At 64.8% G+C, this 21030-nt stretch overlaps 1 protein-coding gene across 1 annotated transcript; it reads left to right on the top strand.

Annotated features, from left to right (window-relative positions):
* Positions 1 to 1001: 1001 nt before the first annotated feature.
* TMEM145 (transmembrane protein 145) lies at positions 1002 to 20352 on the top strand. The gene is made up of 15 exons (XM_050930470.1): positions 1002 to 1118; positions 4405 to 4479; positions 4561 to 4638; positions 9848 to 9934; positions 10365 to 10466; positions 10547 to 10631; positions 11313 to 11384; positions 11723 to 11791; positions 12467 to 12547; positions 13241 to 13319; positions 13500 to 13593; positions 13934 to 14106; positions 14404 to 14524; positions 18006 to 18206; positions 19535 to 20352. The coding sequence occupies exons 1-15, from the start codon at positions 1002 to 1004 to the stop codon at positions 19751 to 19753; spliced, it is 1653 nt and encodes a 550-aa protein (XP_050786427.1). The 3' UTR covers positions 19754 to 20352.
* The last annotated feature ends 678 nt before the right edge of the window (positions 20353 to 21030 follow it).

Genomic DNA, 21030 nt, shown 5'->3' with positions numbered 1-21030 from the left:
CTGGGGGGGATGCGGGGGGCAGTCCCTGGCTGGGGTCGGTGTGCGGGGTTGGGGGGGGCAGTCTCTGGCTGGGGGTCGGTGTACGGGGCTGGGGGGGATGCGGGGGGCAGTCCCTGGCTGGGGGTCGGTGTGCGGGGTTGGGGGGGGCAGTCCCTGGCTGGGGGTCGGTGTGCGGGGTTGGGGGGGGAGTCTCTGGCTGGGGGTCGGTGTGCGGGGTTGGGGGGGCAGTCCCTGGCTGGGGGTCGGTGTGCGGGGTTGTGGGGGGCAGTCCCTGGCTGGGGGTCGGTGTGCGGGGTTGGGGGGGGCAGTCCCTGGCTGGGGGTCGGTGTGCGGGGTTGGGGGGGGAGTCTCTGGCTGGGGGTCGGTGTGCGGGGCTGGGGGGGATGCGGGGGGCAGTCCCTGGCTGGGGGTCGGTGTACGGGGCTGGGGGGGATGCGGGGGGCAGTCCCTGGCTGGGGGTCGGTGTGCGGGGTTGGGGGGGGCAGTCTCTGGCTGGGGGTCGGTGTACGGGGCTGGGGGGGATGCGGGGGGCAGTCCCTGGCTGGGGGTCGGTGTGCGGGGTTGGGGGGGGGCAGTCCCTGGCTGGGGGTCGGTGTGCGGGGTTGGGGGGGGAGTCTCTGGCTGGGGGTCGGTGTGCGGGGTTGGGGGGGCAGTCCCTGGCTGGGGGTCGGTGTGCGGGGTTGGGGGGGGAGTCTCTGGCTGGGGGTCGGTGTGCGGGGTTGGGGGGGGCAGTCTCTGGCTGGGGGTCGGTGTACGGGGCTGGGGGGGATGCGGGGGGAGTCTCTGGCTGGGGGTCGGTGTGCGGGGTTGGGGGGGCAGTCCCTGGCTGGGGGTCGGTGTGCGGGGTTGGGGGGGGAGTCTCTGGCTGGGGGTCGGTGTGCGGGGTTGGGGGGGCAGTCCCTGCCAGCCAGGCTCCGCACCAGCCCGCTGTGGGGCGGGGGGGCTGTGTCTTTAATCGCAGCGCGCAGGGGCGAGCCGGCGGCTGGACCGGGCGGGCTGACATGGAGCGGGGCCGGTCCGGGGGGGCCCGGGGGCTCCAGGCCGCCCTCCCGCTGCTGCTGCTGCTGCCCGCGGGCTGCGGGGCCAAGTACGTGACCGGGACCATCAGCACCAAGGAGGTGGGTGCGGGACCGGCCCGGGCCCGGCTCCCCGCGCCGCCCCTGCGCGGACCGGGCCGCTGGCCCCGGCCAGGGATGGATCCTCCCCCCCACGGGCCTTTGCCCCCAATTCACACAGCTGGGGGGGCGCAGCGCCCGGAGGGGGGCTGGTGCCTGGCAAGGGTCCTGGCTGCAGTGAGGGGGGAGGGGGGTTTATTCACCCCCAGCCCCGATCACTGCATCAAGAACGGGGGTGGGGGGGTCTCAGCAGAGGTGCCCCCCCCGGCCCGACCGGGGGAGTCACTGTTCATATCGCGTGAAACAGGGTTTGTGCTGCTGTGTCCGGGGGGGCCGGGGAGTTGGGCCGCGGGGGGGGGGGTACTTGAGCCAGAGAGGGGCTGGGGGGCAGAGGAGGGGTGGGGATGGGGGGGGGGAGCTGCGGGGCAGGGGATACTTCAGCCAGAGAGGGGATGGGGGGCAGAGGAGGGGTGGGGATGGGGGGGAGCTGGGGGGCAGGGGGTACTTGATCCAGAGAGGGGCTGGGGGGCAGAGGAGGGGTGGGGATGGGGGGGAGCTGGGGGGCAGGGGGTACTTCAGCCAGAGAGGGGCTGGGGGGCAGAGGAGGGGGGCACGGGGGGGAGCTGGGGGGCAGGGGGTACTTCAGCCAGAGAGGGGCTGGGGGGCAGAGGAGGGGTGGGGATGTGGGGGGAACTGGGGAGCAGGGGGTACTTGATCCAGAGAGGGGCTGGGGGGCAGAGGAGGGGTGGGGATGGGGGGGAGCTGGGGGGCAGGGGGTACTTCAGCCAGAGAGGGGCTGGGGGGCAGAGGAGGGGGGCACGGGGGGGAGCTGGGGGGCAGGGGGTACTTCAGCCAGAGAGGGGCTGGGGGGCAGAGGAGGGGTGGGGATGTGGGGGGAACTGGGGAGCAGGGGGTACTTGATCCAGAGAGGGGCTGGGGGGCAGAGGAGGGGTGGGGATGTGGGGGGAACTGGGGAGCAGGGGGTACTTGATCCAGAGAGGGGCTGGGGGGCAGAGGAGGGGTGGGCATGGGGGGAAGCTGGGCGGCAGGGGGTACTTGAGCCAGAGAGGGGCTGGGGGGCAGAGGAGGGGTGGGGATGGGGGGGGAGCTGCGGGGCAGGGGATACTTCAGCCAGAGAGGGGATGGGGGGCAGAGGAGGGGTGGGGATGGGGGGGAGCTGGGGGGCAGGGGGTACTTGATCCAGAGAGGGGCTGGGGGGCAGAGGAGGGGTGGGGATGGGGGGGAGCTGGGGGGCAGGGGGTACTTCAGCCAGAGAGGGGCTGGGGGGCAGAGGAGGGGGGCACGGGGGGGAGCTGGGGGGCAGGGGGTACTTCAGCCAGAGAGGGGCTGGGGGGCAGAGGAGGGGTGGGGATGTGGGGGGAACTGGGGAGCAGGGGGTACTTGATCCAGAGAGGGGCTGGGGGGCAGAGGAGGGGTGGGGATGGGGGGGAGCTGGGGGGCAGGGGGTACTTCAGCCAGAGAGGGGCTGGGGGGCAGAGGAGGGGGGCACGGGGGGGAGCTGGGGGGCAGGGGGTACTTCAGCCAGAGAGGGGCTGGGGGGCAGAGGAGGGGTGGGGATGTGGGGGGAACTGGGGAGCAGGGGGTACTTGATCCAGAGAGGGGCTGGGGGCAGAGGAGGGGTGGGGATGTGGGGGGAACTGGGGAGCAGGGGGTACTTGATCCAGAGAGGGGCTGGGGGGCAGAGGAGGGGTGGGCATGGGGGGAAGCTGGGCGGCAGGGGGTACTTGAGCCAGAGAGGGGCTGGGGGGGCAGAGGACGGGTGGGGATGGGGGGGAGCAGAGCTAAAGGGGGTTGTGGAGGGGGGAGGGGGAGCGTGGGGGTTATAGGGGGTGGGGAGCTGTGGGGTGTGTGAGGCAGTGGGGGGTTGGGGGGCCGAGGTGGGGTGAGGAGGCTATAGAGTGCAAGGCAGTAGCGGGGCTGGGGGGGCAGTGGGGGGGCAGGGTTCCCCACCCCCAATTTCTGGCTCATTCGTATTTTCTCTGCCTTCTTCAGCCTGCAGCGCGGTTGCCGTGGAAACCTGGAGCATGAGAATGAAAGGGGGTGGGGGGCAGCATGGCCGGGTCAAAAACAACCCCCCACCCTGTGACCCCCCCAGCCCATCACTTCCTGATGCCCCCAGACCCCAGCCCGGTCACTCCCTCTACCCCATCCCCATCCCCCCACCCCCCCAGGCTGCCTGCCCCCAATGGTCTGGGCCTAGGATGGGGGGAGGCCTGGTTGTCATGGTGATGCTGTTGTCTTACTAAGCAGCACCTTGGTGACCTGATCCTGTACTGGGTGTCGGGTGACAGATTGGGTGGGGGAGGGGGCTGGTAGCTCGGACTCCTGGGTTCTACCAGGATCTGGGAGGGGAGTGGGGGCTGGTGGGTCAGAGCAGGGGGTGGCTGGGAACCAGGACTCCTGGGTTCTCTCCCAGGCTCTGGGAGGGGAGTGGGGGCTGGTGGTCAGAGCAGGGGGTGCTGGGAGCCAGGACTCCTGGGTTCTCTCCCTGGCTCTGGGAGGGGAGTGGGGGCTGGTGGTCAGAGCAGGGGGTGCTGGGAGCCAGGACTCCTGGGTTCTCTCCCCGGCTCTGGGAGGGGAATGGGGTCTAGTGGGTTAGAGCAGGGGAGGGCTGGGAGCTAGGACTCCTGGGTTCTTCTCTCCCCAGCTCTGGGAGGGGAGTGAGGGCTGATGGGTTAGAGCAGGGAGGGCTGGGAGCCAGGACTCCTGGGTTCTCTCCTGGCTCTAGGAGGGGAGTGGGGGCTGGTGGTTAGAGCAGGGGGGTGGGCTGGGAGCCAGGACTCCTGGGTTCTCTCCTGGCTCTAGGAGGGGAGTGGGGGCTGCTGGTTAGAGCAGGGGGTGCAGGGAACCAGGACTCCTGGGTTCTTCTCTCCCTGGCTCTGGGAGGGGAGTGGGGGCTGGTGGGTTAGAGCAGGAAGGGCTGGGAGCCAGGACTCCTGGATTCTCTCCCCGGCTTGGGGAGGGGAGTGGGGGCCAGTGGGTCAGAGCAGGGGGGGCTGGGAGCCAGGACTCCTGGGTTCGGGCCCTGGCCCTGGGAAGGGAGTGGGGTCCAGAGGAGTAGAGAGGGGAGGAGGAGGCTGGGAGGCAGGACTCTTGGGTTCTACCAGGCTCTGGGAGCGGAGTGGGGGCTGGTGGTCAGAGCAGGGGGGGCTGGGAGCCAGGACTTCTGGGTTCTGTGACCTTGGGTGAGTCCCTTCCCCTCTTTGCTCATAGGGGGTGTGCGTTGGCCCTTCCCTGCCACCCCCCATTACCAGGCCTCTCCTTCCAGGACTGGGTGTTCCTGACCCGATTCTGCTTCCTCTCCGACTATGGACGCCTGGATTTCAGGTTCCGCTACCCCGAGGTGAGTACCGATCCGTTTGCCCGGACGCCTGGGTCCCTGCTGAGCCTGGCTTCCCTCTTTACCAGTGGTTCTCTCCTGCAGGCCAAGTGCTGTGAGAATATCCTGCTGTACTTTGATGACCCATCGCAATGGCCGGCCGTCTACAAGCAGGGGAACAAGGTCAGAGGACAGGGGGTGTCTGGGCTGTTTGGGGTGTGTGTGTGTCTGGGGAGACCTTCCAGCCTTCTGCAGGGCGTGAAAGCTAGAGAGAGAAAATGAACATGGCCCTGAGCCGAAGTGGGTATTTTTGGTAAGATTTGCATGAAGCCTCTGAGTGCCTCATTGGGGGTGTGTGTGTGTTCGTTGGTTCTCAGGCACGCTCACATGCCGGTGGGGGACTGGAGGTGCTGTCCAAGCCTCAATCCCCATATCAGGAGAGCAGTGAGAAGACAACAGCCAATCCGCACATGGACACCTGGCACCCATGGCCCTGGAGAGAGAGGGACTTCCCCAGCTCTGGGACAAAGGGGGCAGGACGGGGGTGGTGCAGTGGGCGCTAGGCGAGTGAGCGATAGAGCTTTGGGCTCTGGTTGACAGGGACGGTTCTGGAACGGTCACTGCTCTCTGCTAGTGAAGCACCTCCCGCGCAGGGCTCCAGGCAGCTAGCAAACCCGCCTGTGGGCCTGCCCTGGATGGGAGTCCCTGCAGCAAGGCAGAGGGTGCGTTGTTCCCAAAGATGGTGCAAGCTGCCTGGGACACCCTGCCCGGAGCTCAGAGGGTGGAGCTAGGAGGCTGACAGTTTAGAGGGGATGTGAGGGCAGCTGTAAAAATTTAATATGTAACAAATAGAAGTATGGGGATAATGACTATAAATCAGACGTTAGGAATTGTAGAAAATTGATAAGGGAAGCCAAGAGAGACAAGGAGAAATCTATGGCCAGCAGAGTTAAGAAAAACAAGGAGTTGAAATATATTAGGAACAAAAAGAACCTGACATTGGTATTAGTCCATTAATAGATGGAAATGGTACAATGAGCTGTAATAATGCAGCAGAGGCAGAAGTGTTCAATAAATATTTCTGTTTTGCATTGTGGGAAAAACATAAGAGCGGCCATACATCAGATCAAAGGTCCATCTAGCCCAGTGTCCTGTCTGCCGACAGTGGCCAGTGGCAAGTGCCCCAGAGGGAGTGAACAGAGCAGGGAACATCTAGTGATCCATCCCGTCTCCCATTCCCAGCGTCCGGCAAACAGAGGCTAAGGACACCACAGTCTCAGCATGTGGTGCCTGTTCCACCAGGGTCTTCCTATTGACTGTGTCACATGCCCTGATGTGACATTTACTGAGAATGTGTCTAGACACCCCAATGGCTGCTTCCTGGAGCAGCGAGGCTGGGACCACAAGGCGAGAGGCAATTCCTGATTCACTCCTACGTGGAGCTGCTCGGTAACAGTGACCAGCCTCTAATTACATTTCGCGTCCTCGAACGGCGGTGGGAAAGCACCAAAGAAATCTCTCAGCAGCGTTTAACTTTAAAAAGGGGAACAACACAAAACCGAGGATGCTTGTTGACAGACGCCGAAGAGCAGCCACCAGGGTAAATGCCAGAAAGCCGCGTGGGGGCCACCAGCGTCGAGGCTCCGGCTGCGGGTCTCCCCGAAAGCAGAAGAGACAGGAGGAGGTGCAAGAGAATGGCCCCAAGGCGACCGCAGAGTGATGGAGACCGTTAGAGGAAAAGGCACCTGTTAAACGTGAGGCGATAGGAAGCAGCGTGCACGGTGAGTGACAGGTACCAGGCTCATGAGTCTGGCCAGGAAGGAATTTGAGAAGCAACTTACCAAAGAGGCAAATACGAACAGTCAGTTTGTGTTAGGTGCATGCGAAGCAGGAGGCTGCGAACAGGCCGTGGGGGCGGCTCATCGAGGGGCCCAAGCAGCACTCCAGGAAGACAAGGCCATTGCAGAGAAACTAACTGGATTCTTTCCATCGCTCTGCACTGCAGAGGGTGCGAGGGCGTCTCACATCGGAGCCGTTCCTGCCCGGTGACGGATCTGAGGACCTGGCCCGGATTGAGGTGTCACTAGAGGAGATTTGGGAACAAAGTTGCACGTGTAGCAGGAAGAGGCCTGGGCCATGGGCCCTTGTACCAGAGCCCTGAGCTAAGGTTGGGGCAAGTGTTGCTGAGAGAGCAAAAGTCAGGTTGTGAGCAAACTCCAGAAGAGCAGTGCCAGGCCCCCCCCGCCAGACTGCTGCCCCGCTGGCGAGTGGTGCCAGGACCCCCCCTGCTGGCGAGTAGTGCCAGGACCCCCCCCCCACTGGCAAGCGGTTTCCAGGACCCCCACCCCGCTGGCGAGCAGTGCCAGGATGCCCTCCCCCCCCCCGCTGACAAGGATGGTACAGGACCATTCCCGAAGGATAACAGGAACACACTGACCCCTCCCCCCCCAAAGATCAGGTCAGGATGAAGGGTGATGAATAGGCAGCGCACAGGGAGAACACACACACGCAGCCGAACATCTATAAACAACCAGGACCAGATGGTCACCCAAGAGTTCGGAAGAAAGTCAGAGGTGAAACTGCAGAGCTGCTAACTGTGGCATGTAAACCATCGCTTCACTTAGCCTCTGCACCAGCTGACTGGCAGATACCTAACGTAACACTGATTAAAAACCAAAAAAGGCTCCAGAGGGGATCGCGGCAATTCCAGGCCCGCGAGCCTGACTTCAGACAAACCGGTAGAAACTATAGTAAAAAAAGAAGAGAACTGTCAGACACACAATTAACACGATTTGTTGGGGAAGAGTCAACTCAGCTTTTGTGACGGGAAATCGTGCCTCCCCAATCTACTAAAATTCTGTGAGGGGTCAACAAGCACGTGGCCAAGGGGGAGCCAGCGGCTATCGCATACGTGGACTTTCAGAATGCCCTGGACAAGGGCCCTCCCCAAAGGCTCTTAAGCAAACTAAGCAATCGTGGGATAAGAGGGCAGGTCCCTCTCATGGGTCGGTAACTGGTTACAAGATAGGAAAGAAAGGGTCAGTTTTCCTAATGGAACAAGATAAATAGCAGGGTCCCCAGGGGTCTGTACTGGGACCAGTGCTGTTCAACATTCGTCAATGAGCTGGTAAAAGGGGTAAACAGTGAGGTGGCAAAATCTGCAGATGACACAAAACTACTCAAGATAGTTAAGTCCCAAGCAGAGTGTGAAGAGCTGCAAAGGGATCTCACAAAACTGGGTGACTGGGCAACAAAATGGCAGATGAAATTCAACGTTGATAAATGCAAAGTAATGCACATTGGAAAACACTATCCCAACTCTACACACACCATGATGGGGTCTACATGAGCTGTTACCACTCCAGAAAGATCTTGGAGGCATTGTGGATCCTTCTCTGAAAACATCCACTCAATGTGCAACAGCCACCAAAAAAGCGACCAGAATGTTGGGAACTATTAGGAAAGAGACAGGAAATAAGCTAAAATATCATAATGCCACTGTACTAATCCATGGTGCGCCCACGCCTGCAGCGCTATGCACAGATCTGGGCCTCCAATCTCAAAAACGGAAGCAGTGGGAAAGGTTCAGAAAAAGGGCAAGAAAGATGATCGAGGGGATGTAACAGCTTCCTCGTGAAGAGAGATTAAAAAGATTAGGGCTGTTCATCTTAGAAAGGAGAGGACAAAGTGGGGATGCAAAAGCCAGGGGTCACCCAATGAAATGAATAGACGACAGGTTTAATGCACACAAGAGGAAGTAGTTTTTCTTTGAGTGCACAATTAACCTGTGGAACTCCTTGCTATGGGATGTTGTACAGGCCAACAGTATAACTGGGTTAAAAAAAAAACTAGATAAGTTCATGGAGGGTTGGTCCATCAATGACTATTACCCAAGCTGGTTGGGGATGCACCCCCATGCTCTGGGTGTCCCTAAGCCGCTGGCTGCCAGGAGCTGGGAGTGGAAGAAGGATGGCCCACTCGATAATTGCCCTGTTCTGTTCATTTACCACTGTCAGAAACAGGATACTGAGCTAGCCGGACTAGGGTCTGTGCCAGGGGGGCAGCTGTTATGTTCTTATGATGTTAAACAGACGCTGCTACGTCAGAGATGTTTAAATCAGCAGGTGCAGATAATTTGCATCCAAGAGTGTGAAAGGAGCTGGCTGAGGCATTTGCTGGACCATTAATGTTGATTTTTGTTTTCAATGTCTTGGAGCCCTGGGGAAGTTCCAGACGACCGCAAGAAAGCAAATGTCCTCCAGTATTTTCAAAGGGTAAATGGGATGAGTGGGTGATTATAGCCCTGCTGGCCCAGCATTGATCATGGACAGGCTAATGGGCGGCTGATATGGGACTCGATTAATGAAGGACAAAAGGAGCGTAATATAATTAATGCAAATCCACATGGGTTCATGGAAAATCGAGCCTGTCCAGCTAATTTGACAGCTGTTGTGTGAGACGTATGAGTTTGGTGGAGAAAGTTAACAATGTTGCTGTGATAGATCCTGTCAGGCTTTTGACTTGGATTAAAAAACTAGAACGATATCAAACGAACCGAGTGCTCGTTAGCTGGGTTAAAAATGGTCTCAAAATATCACTGTCAGAGATTAATCCTTGCGCAGGTGGGTTTCCAGTGGGGCCACAGGGGTCAGTTCTTGGCCCTGTGCCAGTGGCCCGGAAACCCCCCCCTCCCGGCTGCAGCTCGGGGGAGGGGTAAATACTGGTGAGGTGAGTGTGGGGTCCCCTCGATGTGCCGTGCAGGGCAGAGACGGGTCAGCTGTACGTGGCGCTAGACCCATCCGGACTGAAGTAAGGCCTAAAACAGGTACCTCCCCCCCGCCCACCCCGGGGGGGAGGCTGTCAGTCCAGCCTGGCTGAGAGACCGGCTCCAGGGCAGCGTCCTACAGGAGGTCACGCTAGATCAGGGGTCGGCAACCTTTGAGAAGTGCTGTGTCGAGTCTTCATTTATTCACTCTGATTCAAGGTTTTGGGTGCCAGTCATACATCTAAACGTTTTTAGAAGATCTCTTTCTCTAAGTCTATAATATATAACTAAACTATTGGTGTATGTAAAGTAAATAAGGTTTTTCAAATGTTTAAGAAGCTTCATTTAAAATTAAATTAAAATGCAGAGTCCCCCGGACCGGGGGCCAGGACCCAGGCAGTGTGAGTGCCACTGAAAATCAGCTTGAGTGCCGCCTTCAGCACACGTGCCATAGGGTGCCTACCCCTGCCCTAGATGGTCCCTTCTGCCTTCGAGTCTGTGACACCCCACCCCACACACATTCATTAATGAGGAGGCACTCGTTAGCAACTCTCTTCACTGCAGTGGGTTTGTGGGAGGCTGGGGGTCTCCAGTGCTAACCCTTCTACTCCCCCCACACCCCGCCAGGACTGCCTGATGAAAGAGTCTGTGATCCGGCCGGAAAACAACCAGGTTATTAACCTCACCACGCAGTACGCCTGGTCGGGGTGCCAGGTAAGGGCCCCATAACCCCCAGGATCCCCCAACAGCCCCCCCACACTGTACGCCTGGTCGGGGTGCCAGGTAAGGGCCCCATAACCCCCAGGGTCCCCCCGCAGCCCCCCACACCGTACACCTAGTCAGGGTGCCAGATAAGGGCCCTGTAACCCCCAGGTTCCCCCCACAACCCCGCCACACCAAACGCCTGGTCGGGGTGCCAGGTAAGGGCCCCATAACCCCTAGGGTCCCCCCGCAGCCCATTCACGCAGTGCAAATGGGGAGGGAAGAATCTCAGCCTTGGGCCGGGCCCCCGCCCCGGCATGAGGAGGAACCTGTGGGAGGTGTCTGGCCTGAGGACCGGGGGGACAGACGAGCACACAGATACCCCCGCACTGGCTCTGATGCCCCCTGCATCTCATCTCTCTGCCCCCCGTCTCACCCCCAGGTGCTGACCCAGGACTCCGTGCAGTACCTGACCTGTGCCAGCGGCCGGAGCTTCCGCTCAGTCCGCGAGCGCTGGTGGTATGTGGCCCTCAGCAAGTGTGGGGTGAGTTTGGCCGTAACCTCTCCCCCCCAGCAGCCCAGCCATGCCCCGCCCCGGCTGTGACCTCTGACCTCTCCCCACAGGGCGATGGGCTGGAGCTGGAGTACGAGATGATCTTGACCAATGGCAAATCCTTCTGGACCCGGCACTTCTCTGCCGACGAGTTTGGTGGGTCCTCGGCCAGGGGTGGAGGGCAGCAGGGGAGGAACTGGGGAGGGCAGAGCTTGCTGCCCCCGCAGGTCTGCCCCACAGGTGCCCTTTGCCCCTCCATGTCTCCTGCCCAGGGAGCGAGTGGGGGTGCCAGCACTTCCGGCAGGGTATGCACGCCAGGGCAGCGATACCACCGTCTCCCTGACAGTCCTTACGCTGAAAGCAGGAGAGCCCAGAGGCCAGAGACCATGTGGCAGCGCCTGCATTCAGGGCAGCGCAGCCTAGCAGCCAGAGTCAGTGTAACCGCAGTGTGACCCCATGGCCAGTACCCAGAGGGAAGGAAGGGGCCACCACATCCCAGGTAGGGGGGCCTGGGCTCACCCAACTCCACCAGGCCTTGACCCAGAGCCCTGACAGTGGTGGAGTGGGGAGGTACCGCTCACGCACCCTCCCTGGGTCACTTGCTGCCATCTGGGGGCACCTGGATCTCCCGGCTCCTTGGTGCAGGTGATTCCCTGGGGCTGTGACCTCCACCCAGGGCCCTCCGGGGGTCAGCCCAGAATAAGCTGTCTGCCTGGGCTGCTCCCTTTTATACCCTGCCCAGCTGGGTCTGAGGGGCGGGACTTACGTCGCCCATGTGTGGGGTTAACCTTCTCCTGTCTGGGGCACCCCGTCACTCACCCCTCTCCCCCCGCCCAGGCATCCTGGAGACAGACATCACCTTCCTCCTCATCTTCCTCCTCATCCTCCTCATCTCCTGCTACTTTGGCTGTGAGTGCTGGGGGTGGTGGGGAAAGCGGGTTGGGGAGTCACTGTCTTTGTCCTTGGGGGGGTGGGGGAGCTTTTACTGGGGGGCCATAACTAGGGGTGAGGGGGATCAAGCCCAGAATGGGGGGCTTTGTTCGTGGGGCCCCTGTGTCTGGGGGAGGTGAGGGTCACTCCTCCCCCCTGGTGGCTCGTTGTGATCTGGGATGACCCCCCCCACCCCAGAGGTGGAAGTGTGGTAGGAGAGGAGAGGGGAAGGGAGGCCCTTTGCAGGTCAGGGGAGCCACATCCTGCGGGGGAGAGTTCGGGGCTCCCAGCCCCTCTCTAACCCCCCCAACCCTCAGATCTGCTCAAGGGACGCCAGCTGCTCCACACCACCTACAAGATGTTCATGACAGCAGCCGGCGTGGAGGGTGAGTCTGAGCTGGGGCTGCAGGTCGGGAGTGAGGGGCATCGGCGGAGCTGGGGGGAGTCCAGGGCTGGGCTAGCAGGGGCTGTGGTTCAGGAGTGAGGGTCATTGGTGGAGCTGGGGGGAGCCCAGGGCTGGGCTAGCAGGGGCTGCAGATCAGGAGTGAGGGGCACCGATGGGGCTGGGGGGAGCCCAGGGCTGGGCTAGCAGGGGCTGTGAGTAGGGAGTGAGGGCACTGCTGGGGCTGAGGGAGCAGGGTTGGGGGAGCAGGGGGCTGTGGTTCAGGAGTGAGGGGCACCGGCCGAGCTGGGGGGAGCCCAGGGTTGGGCTAGCAGGGGCTGCAGGTCAGGAGTGAGGGGCACCGGTGGGGCTGGGGGGAGCCCAGGGCTGGGGTAGCAGGGGGCTGCGGGTTGGGAGTGAAGGCACTAGTGGGGCTGGGGGAGCAGGGTTGGGGGAGCAGGGGGCTGCGGGTCAGGAGTGAGGGGCACCAGCTGAGCTAGGGGGGAGCCCAGGGCTGGGCTAGCAGGGGCTGTGGGTCGGGAGTGAGGGCACTAGCGGGGCTGGGGGGCAGGGTTGCGGGAGCAGGGGGCTGCGGGTTGGGAGTGAGGGGCACTGGAGGTCTGGGGTTTGATGCTGGGTTGGGGGGGGGGCTCCTCACTCACTGTCTCTCCCCCGCCAGTGCTGAGCCTGCTGTTCTTCTGCATTTACTGGGGTCAATACGCCTGCGACGGCGTCGGGAACGGCAGCCTCAAGATCCTGGGTGGGTGCCGGGCAGGTGCAGCCAGGTGGACGTGGCCCTGGGCAGGGGGATGTGGGTCTGCCGGGGGAGTCACCATGGGAGAGATTTGAGGGCTGTGGGGAGGCACCAGCCGCACACAATGCCCCAGCAACGCCAGAGGGGCTGGCACTGTCTCGGGCTGAACCACCGGGGCCTGGAGCAGGGCAGGGAGGGGACCTCCTATCTGGGCTTGGGCCGGGGGTTGTGTAGCTGGATCTGCACCTGGAGCTGGGTCCCCCCGGTCCCCGCGACCGGAGCTGGGACCCCCGATCCCTGCATCCCCTGTTAGGCCTCCCTATCCCCACACCCAGTGCTAGGCCCCTTGCGAACCCCATGCCTGGGGCTGGGCCCCCCAGATCCCTGCACCTCCTGTTGGGCCCCCTCAACCCCCTGCACCTGGTGCTGGCCCTCCCCCCCGATCCCCGCACCTGGAGTTAGGCCCCCCGATCCCCGCTCCAGCACCCAAAGGCCAGCCGCGCCCCACGGTCGGACGGGGGATTGGGCCTGAGTTTCCCCCGGGGGAGCCCTTTCCTGGGGCAGTGGGGCTCAGGCCCGGTCCTGGGCCTGCGCTATGGGTCATGAGGTCCCATCTGGCTGGGGCTGCGTGACTGAGTGCGGCTGGGGGAACGTGGGGGGTCACCCCCAGGCCCTGGCTCACCCCCACTCTCCCCCCAGCCAAGCTGCTCTTCTCCGTCAGCTTCCTCGTCTTCCTGCTGATGCTCATCCTGCTGGGGAAGGGGTTCACCGTCACCAGGTACCGCCAGGGGGGGTAGACGTGGGAGCATTGGGGAGCAGTAAGGGGGAGGAGCAGTGAAGGGGGGCAGTGGGGGAGGGGTTGGGGGCAGGGTGAGCAGTGAGGGGGGGCAGCGAGGGGGAGGGGCAGTGAGGGGGGGCAGCAAGGCATGGGGGTCCCAGCTCATGGTTCCCCCCCCAGGGGCCGGATCAGCCACACGGGCTCCATCAAGCTCTCCGTGTACATGACACTCTACACCATCACCCATGTGGTGCTCTTCATCTACGAGGCCGAGGTGAGACCCTCCCGGGACGCCCCCACTCCTGGACCCCCTCTGGGACCCCTCCCTGACCCTGGGACCCCCAGACCTCCCTGGACTCTGGGACCCCCTCTGGGACCCGTCCCCGACCCTGGGACCTCCAGGCCCCCCCAGACCCCTCCCCAACCCAGGGACGCCCTCCAGGACCTTCCCCCAAGCTGTCCCCCTCTCCCTGGGACACTCCCGTCCCCAGGCCCATCTCCCTGTAGCCCCCAGGATGGGACGAGGCCATGCTCCCCAAATGTCTCCTATTAGCCCCACTCCAGAGCCCCACTCCTGCGCTGGGCCCTGGGGTGCTGACCCGGGGGGGGGGCAGTTCTTCGATCCGGCGCAGGTGCTGTACACGTACGAGTCGCCGGCTGGCTACGGGCTGATCGCGCTGCAGTTCCTGGCTTACGTCTGGTTCTGCTACGCTGTGCTCACCACGCTCAAGCAGTGCCCCGAAAAACAGCCCTTCTACGTCCCCTTCTTCGCTGCCTACACCCTCTGGTGAGTGCACAGCCCCCCCCCCCCCAATGCACTGGGGCCAGGGCCAGCAGCCAATGAGGCAGGGCTATGGCGGGTCTTCAGGCTCTGGGGAGGGGAGGGGATTGGTTTGGTTTGGGATGGGGGAAGCTGGGGGAGGGGAGGGGATAGGTTTGGGCTGGGGGAAGCCGGGGGAGGGGAGGGGATAGATTTGGGGTGGGGGGGAGGGGATAGGTTTGGTGTGAGGGAAGCCGGGGGAGGGGAGGGGATAGGTTTGGGGTGGGGAGAGTTCTGTGCACTCACCCTTCCACCTCCCTGCAGGTTCTTTGCAGTGCCGGTCACGGCGCTCAGTGCCAACTTCGGCATCCCCCGCTGGGCCCGCGAAAAAATCGTCAACGGGATCCAGCTGGGGATTCACCTGTACGCGCACGCCGTGTTCCTGGTGAGTCCCCGTGCCCCCCGCCAGCCCCCCACATCTGTACATGCATGCCGTGTTCCTGGTGAGTCCCCATGCCCCCCACATCTGTACACGGACTCCGTGTTCCTGGTGGGCCCCCATGCCCCCTCGTACCCTCCGCCAGTCCCCCCCCACGTGTACGCGCACGACGTGTTCCTGGTGAGTCCCCGTGCCCCCCGCCAGCTCCCCCCCACATCTGTACACCCATGCCGTGTTCCTGGTGAGCCCCGTGCCCCCTCATACACCCCACCAGCCCCCCCCACCTGTACACGCATGCCGTGTTCCTGGTGAGCCCCTGTGCCCCCCACGTGTATGCACACGCTGTGTTCCCAGTGAGCCCCCGTGCCCCCCCCAGCCCTCCACCCACCTGTACACGCATGCCATGTTCCTGGTGAGCCTTCGTGCCCCCTGCCAGCCCCCCCCGCCACCTGTACGCGCATGCCGTGTTCCTGGTGAGCCCCCGTGCCCCCCACGTGTACGCACACACCGTGTTCATGGTGAGCCCCTGTGCCCTCCCATGCTCCCCCCAGTCCCCTCAACCTGTACGCGCACGCCGTGTTCCTGGTGAGCCTCCCATGTCCCCCTCAACCCCCCACCCACCTCTACGTGCACGCCGTGTTCCTGGTGAGCCCGTGTGCCCCCCCGGCGCCCCCCACCAGCTGTACGCACACACCGTGTTACTGGTGAGCCCTCCTGTGATACTTATCACAGAGTCCCCGGGCGATGCTCTGGAACTGCACCCCACAAAGCCAGGCAGGACTTTGGGGAGCCTCCTCTCCCTCGGAGCAGACTGTCTGCAGGGCAAGAAGCTCCCACGGCTTCACCTCCTGGGTCTCTCCTTGGAGCATTCAGCATCCTCTGCCCCTCCGTGCGCTTCCCACAGCGAGCCCCCCCCCAGCGGGGTCCTGGGGGGGCCACAGGGTCCTGCCCCCCCACTTTGCAGTCAGTATTCAGACACCTTTCCCCTGTTGTGGTCGGGGGACCTGGTGTTCACGTTCCCGCTCAGCGGGGTTCCGTCAAAGATCAAGGGGGACAGAGTTCGGGTCGTCATGGTTGCCCCGGTGTGGCTGCGCCCACGCTGCTTCGGCATGATGATGGATCTGGCAGTAGCTGCCCCCTGGTCGCTACCCAACTGCCCAGACCTCTCCTGCCCCAAACCTCACCTCGCGGCGTGGCCGCTGTGTGGCTGAACCCCGAGGAGCGGACCTGCTTTAGGGAGGGGCAGCAGGTCCCCAGGAGAGTAGAGAGCCTTCCACGAGAGCCACTTGCCTGGCGCAGTGCACGGGGTTCTCCCACTGGGCATCGGAGCATTGCCCCGCCCCGCCCCGCCCCCCCAAAGAGCCAGGGCCTAGCCTGTCTCCCATCAGGGATCATCCCATGGCCATCTCGGCCTTTCACCCCTGCGGCTGGGCCGGGGAATCGGTGTTCTCACACGAGAGGTCGGTCAGGTTCCTAAGGGGCCTCCAGAGGCTCGTCCCAGCGGTTTGGAACCTGGTCCCTCACCGGGCCTCCAGGCCTCCCAGCCTACGGGCTCCACCTGTCGTGAAAAGTCGCCTTCCCTGTGGCAGTGACGTCGGGAGATGAGGGCCACAGCTGAAGCCAGGACCTTGGAGCCACCATATATGCTGTTCTTCGAGGACATGGTGCAGCTGTGATCCCCCCCGGCTTCCTGCCGAGGGAGGTGTCCTCTCTCCACACCAGTCCGGACGTCCTCCTCCCGGTGTTCTGGCCCAGCTGCACTCGGCGGCTGAGGAGAGGCAGCTGCATGCCCTGCATGCCCGCCGTGCCCTGGAGCATACCAAGCCCTTCCACAGGCCGACCCAGCTCTTCATCGCGACAGCGGGCGGGAGGAAGGGGCTCCCGGGGTCCTCGCCGAGGATCCCCAACTGGATCGTCATAGGCAGGCCCAGATCCAGCTGCTGCCACTGGTGAAAGGCCACTTGCCCAGATCACAAGTATCCTTGGCGGCTTCCCTGGCGCACGTCCCCACCCAGGACTGCGCCAGGACCGGACTACGACGTGGTCCTTAGTTCACATGTGTCACGGACTCACAGATTGAGCCCACTCATGTCCCCGTGTGGTCCTTGGAGGGGGGTACCCCTTTCAGTGCGACAGCCCTTCTTGGGGGGCCACTCTCTCTTCGGGTCATGCCCCTCCACCTCCTGGAGCCGCATCTCTCTGAGCCTCAGCACGCCTGTCTCTGCCGTGGGCCCCCCCAGGGAGTCCCCTCGCTCTGGGCCCCCGGGGCCTCCTCACCCCCGAAGGGGACGATCCCCCCCACCACTTGCCCTGTTCTCTATCCCGGAGCGACTCTCCCCCAGCGTAACACAGGAGGTTTATTGAGGGTTGAACCCAGCACAGGAAACTCTCCAGCCTCAGGCCTGGCCTCCCTCAGCCCAGCACATCCCAGTCCCGCTGCAGCCAGGGGGGCTCTGCCTGCTCCCCCTCTCCAGCCCTGAGCCCCCCTGCTTCCCAGCTGGGCCTCCGATATCCCCGGCCCCAAGCCCCCTCTGTCCACTGGCTTCTCTCCAGGGAAACAGGGTCATAAACAGGCAGGCCTGGGTCTCCTCTCCTCTCAGCCCCCCTCTGGCCCCTCTGGCTGGAGCCGGCTGGTCAGGTCACCGGGGTCCTCTCCCCGCAGCCCATTGTCCCCACTGGCTAGAACCAGCTGTGACTCCTGAGCCGGGTCTCCGGGTCACCAGGTCACCAGGCGCTGGGGTCTCCATCCTGCAGGCCATCGGCCGGGGTCCCAAGTTCCCTCTCTGGTCCTGTGTCCCAACAAACTCCCTCTCCCCTCCCCTCGTTAAACCAGTAACACCCGGGGACACTGAGTCCCACCCCCCTGCATGCAGCCCCCTGGAAAACACAGAAAACCCAAGAAACCCCCCACTTTGTCACAACACGTTCCCGGCGCATTACGCCGTCACCCAGCAGGCCGGCCGGGGACAACGCTGGGCTTGGCAGAGGTGTGTTGCAATCCACACATCCATGAGCTCCTACCTGCCGCCGGCGGCACTGCTTGGGAGTCAGCTAACCGGGAACAGACGCTGGCAAAGGACGGTGACCTGTTCCGTGACTCGTGTCCTTCGAGATGCTGCTCACGCCCGTTTCACGACGAGCCCGCCGGCCCTGCTGTCGGAGTTCCTGGCAGGAAGGAACCGAGGGTGGGGGGAGCTGGTGGCGCCCCTTATACCGTGCCATGCGGGCACCACTCCAGAGGGTGCCAGAGCCGGTCCCCTAGGGACACCGTGGGGAGGAAACCATCCGGCACAGGGGCCTGTAGCGAGCGCACCCCTAACCCAGAGTGGCCGTGAGCGACACCTCTGGAGAACACCGGTTATAGCACAGGCGTCCTCCCCCGGTGAGCCCCCCACCCCCAGTGGGCTCCGGAGTCCAGTCGGGTGGGGGTGGGGGTTCCCGGGGGCTCTGCCGCGCTCCCCAGCACTGACCCCTCCTCCCCCCACAGATCATGACACGCCCCTCGGCAGCCAACAAGAACTTCCCGTACCACGTGCGCACCTCGCAGATCGGCATCGTGGAGGAGGGGGCGCCCGGCACCAAGTTCCCCCACCACGTCTACGGCAACGTGACCTTCATCAGCGACTCTGTCCCCAACTTCACCGAGCTCTTCTCCATCCCCCAGGGCCCGGTGCAGGGCGCCGCCAAGGTCAGAGACGGGGCTGGGCGAATGGCCCCTCCTGCATGTCCCTGTCCCTGTCTGCCGGGCCCCTGCCCTGCCGCAGCGGGGTCCCCGGTAACCAGCCCCCTGCTCTGCCTCAGAGGGGTCCCCGGTAACCAGCCCCCGCCCCGCCCCAGCGGGGTCCCCGGTAACCAGCCCCCTGCTCTGCCTCAGAGGGGTCCCCGGTAACCAGCCCCCGCCCCGTCCCAGCGGGGTCCCCGGTAACCAGCCCCCTGCTCTGCCTCAGAGGGGTCCCCGGTAACCAGCCCCTGCCCCATCCCAGCAGGGTCCCTGGTAACCAGCCCCCTGCCCCGCCCCAGCGGGGTCCCCGGTAACCAGCCCCCTGCTCTGCCTCAGAGGGGTCCCCGGTAACCAGCCCCCGCCCCGTCCCAGCGGGGTCCCCGGTAACCAGCCCCCCGCCCCGTCCCAGCGGGCTCCCCGGTAACCAGCCCCCTGCTCTGCCTCAGACGGGTCCCCGGTAGCCAGCCCCTGCCCCCCCCAGCGGGGTCCCCGGTAACCAGCCCCCTGCTCTGCCTCAGAGGGGTCCCCGGTAACCAGCCCCCGCCCCGCCCCAGCGGGGTCCCCGGTAACCAGCCCCCTGCTCTGCCTCAGAGGGGTCCCCGGTAACCAGCCCCCGCCCCGTCCCAGCGGGGTCCCCGGTAACCAGCCCCCTGCTCTGCCTCAGAGGGGTCCCCGGTAACCAGCCCCCCGCCCCGCCCCAGCAGGGTCCCTGGTAACCAGCCCCCCGCCCCGCCCCAGCGGGGTCCCCGGTAACCAGCCCCCTGCTCTGCCTCAGAGGGGTCCCCGGTAACCAGCCCCCGCCCCGTCCCAGCGGGGTCCCCGGTAACCAGCCCCCCGCCCCGTCCCAGCGGGCTCCCCGGTAACCAGCCCCCTGCTCTGCCTCAGACGGGTCCCCGGTAGCCAGCCCCTGCCCCCCCCAGCGGGGTCCCCGGTAACCAGCCCCCTGCTCTGCCTCAGAGGGGTCCCCGGTAACCAGCCCCCCACCCCGCCGCAGCAGGGTCCTCGGTAACCAGCCCCCTGCTCTGCTCCAGAGGGGTCCCCGGTAACCAACCGCCCACCCCGCCGCAGTGGGGTCCCCGGTAACCAGCCCCCCGCCCCGCCGCAGTGGGGTCCCCGGTAACCAGCCCCTGCCCCACCCCAGCGGGGTCCCTGGTAACCAGCCCCCTGCTCTGCCTCAGAGGGGCCCTTGGTAACCAGCCCCCGCCCCAGAGGGGCTGGGTCCCAGCGCGGAGGGGGGGGTCCCCGTATACCCAGGCTTGCGCCCCCCAGCACTGACCCTCCGGTTCTGTTCCCAGGCGCATAAGCAGATGGAGGAGACGCCAGCGGAGCGGAGCACGACCCCAAGCAGCATGGTGACGGCGTCAGAGCTGAGCAGGCCCCACGTGCTGCTGAAACCCCCCCTGGGAGGCGAGAGCCAGCCCCCCCCCTACCAGCTACAGGCCCCCCAGCTGCTCCCCCCCAACGGCTACACTGAGTACTTCAGCATGCACTCGGGGGGCGCACGGCCCATCTAGGGGCCCATCCCCCATAGTCTGCCCCTCAGCCCCCCCCATGCAGACCGAGGGGGACGGACCCCTACATGTGACCCCTTCCTCCTGGGTAGTTCCTTCCCGCCTCCTTTGTGGCCCCCAGCCTCCTGCCCTAGTGCCCCATGGGGGCCCCTGGCAGGCACTGACTGGTCTGGACTGGGGGGGTGAATGGCCTCCCATGGGAGCTGCCCAGCTCCCTGTCACCCCCAGTGTGGGAGGCCTGGGGGCTGGGACTGAATGAACATGGGGATTGACCCCCCAGCAGGGCTAGGAGCACCCCCCCCCCCGCCGTCAGCATGGGCTGGGGACCTAACCTCCCTCGCCAGCGCCTATCGAGTGGGGGCGGCTGTGCTCTCGTTACCACTCCCCACCATGGTCATCCCCCCCATGACCCAGGCTGCCTGTCTCCCCCCAGCTCCCTAGCCCCCCCGGGACATCCCCCCCCCGCCACAGATTCTGGCGCCCGACGCTGAAGAATTTCTGGAGTTTTTGCCAAAATAAAGAGGATTCGCGTGTTTCTATTGGACTGTGGAGTGAAGGGGGCAGGGGTGGGGCCTGGAGTGTGTGTGTGGGGGGGCACTAGCCCTAAGTGTGTGTGGGGGGCGGGGCCTGGAGACGGATTAGGGGTGGGGCCTGGAGCAGGTCTGTTGGGGGGGCAGGGGGCAAGGCCTGGTGGGGGGGCGGGGCCCGGAGGGTGGGGGTAGGAGGCAGGGGCCCAAAGTATGCGGGGGGGCGGGGCCCGGAGCAGGTGGGGATAGGGGCTGGGGGTCGGGGTAGGGCGGGGCCCGGAGTGTGCGGGGGGGGGTCAGCGCAGGGGGTAGGGCCTGGAGCGAGTGTGCGGGGGGCGGGGCCCGGAGCAGGCGGGGGTAGGGGGCTGGGGCTCGGGGTGGCCCCGGCGTGTGCGGGGGGGGCGGGGCCCGGAGTGTGCGGGGGGGGGTCAGCGCGGGGGGAAGGGCCTGGAGCGAGTGTTCGGGGGGGCGGGGCCCGGAGTGTGCGGGGGGGGTCAGCGCGGGGGGCAGGGCCTTGTGCGGGGGGGTGGAGTGTTCGGGGGTGCGGGTCCCGGAGCGGGGGGGGGGGCGAAGGGGTGAGGTCCGGAGCGGGGGGGGGGCGAAGGGGCGGGGTGCGGGTCCCGGAGCGGGGTGTGCGGGGGTGCGGGGCCCGGAGCGGGGGGGGGGCGGGGGGGGCGGGGCCCGAAGGGGCGGGGTGTGGGGGGGCGGGGTCCGGAGCGGGGGGGGCGAAGGGGGCGGTGCTGTCGGCCCGCA

This window comes from Gopherus flavomarginatus, chromosome 20 (assembly GCF_025201925.1).
Source record: "Gopherus flavomarginatus isolate rGopFla2 chromosome 20, rGopFla2.mat.asm, whole genome shotgun sequence".
NCBI classification, from domain to species: domain Eukaryota; kingdom Metazoa; phylum Chordata; order Testudines; family Testudinidae; genus Gopherus; species Gopherus flavomarginatus.
The sequence above is the reverse complement of the archived record's forward strand: the minus strand, read 5'-3'. Positions and strand labels throughout refer to the sequence as shown.

Bases quoted from the DNA above. Each gene is read 5' to 3' on its own strand.
- TMEM145 (XM_050930470.1), top strand. From the start codon at position 1,002: ATGGAGCGGGGCCGGTCCGGGGGGGCCCGGGGGCTCCAGGCCGCCCTC. The intron at 1,119-4,404 runs GTGGGTGCGGGA...CTCTCCTTCCAG, and splicing joins GGACCATCAGCACCAAGGAG to GACTGGGTGTTCCTGACCCG. The intron at 10,632-11,312 runs GTGGGTCCTCGG...CCCCCCGCCCAG, and splicing joins CTTCTCTGCCGACGAGTTTG to GCATCCTGGAGACAGACATC.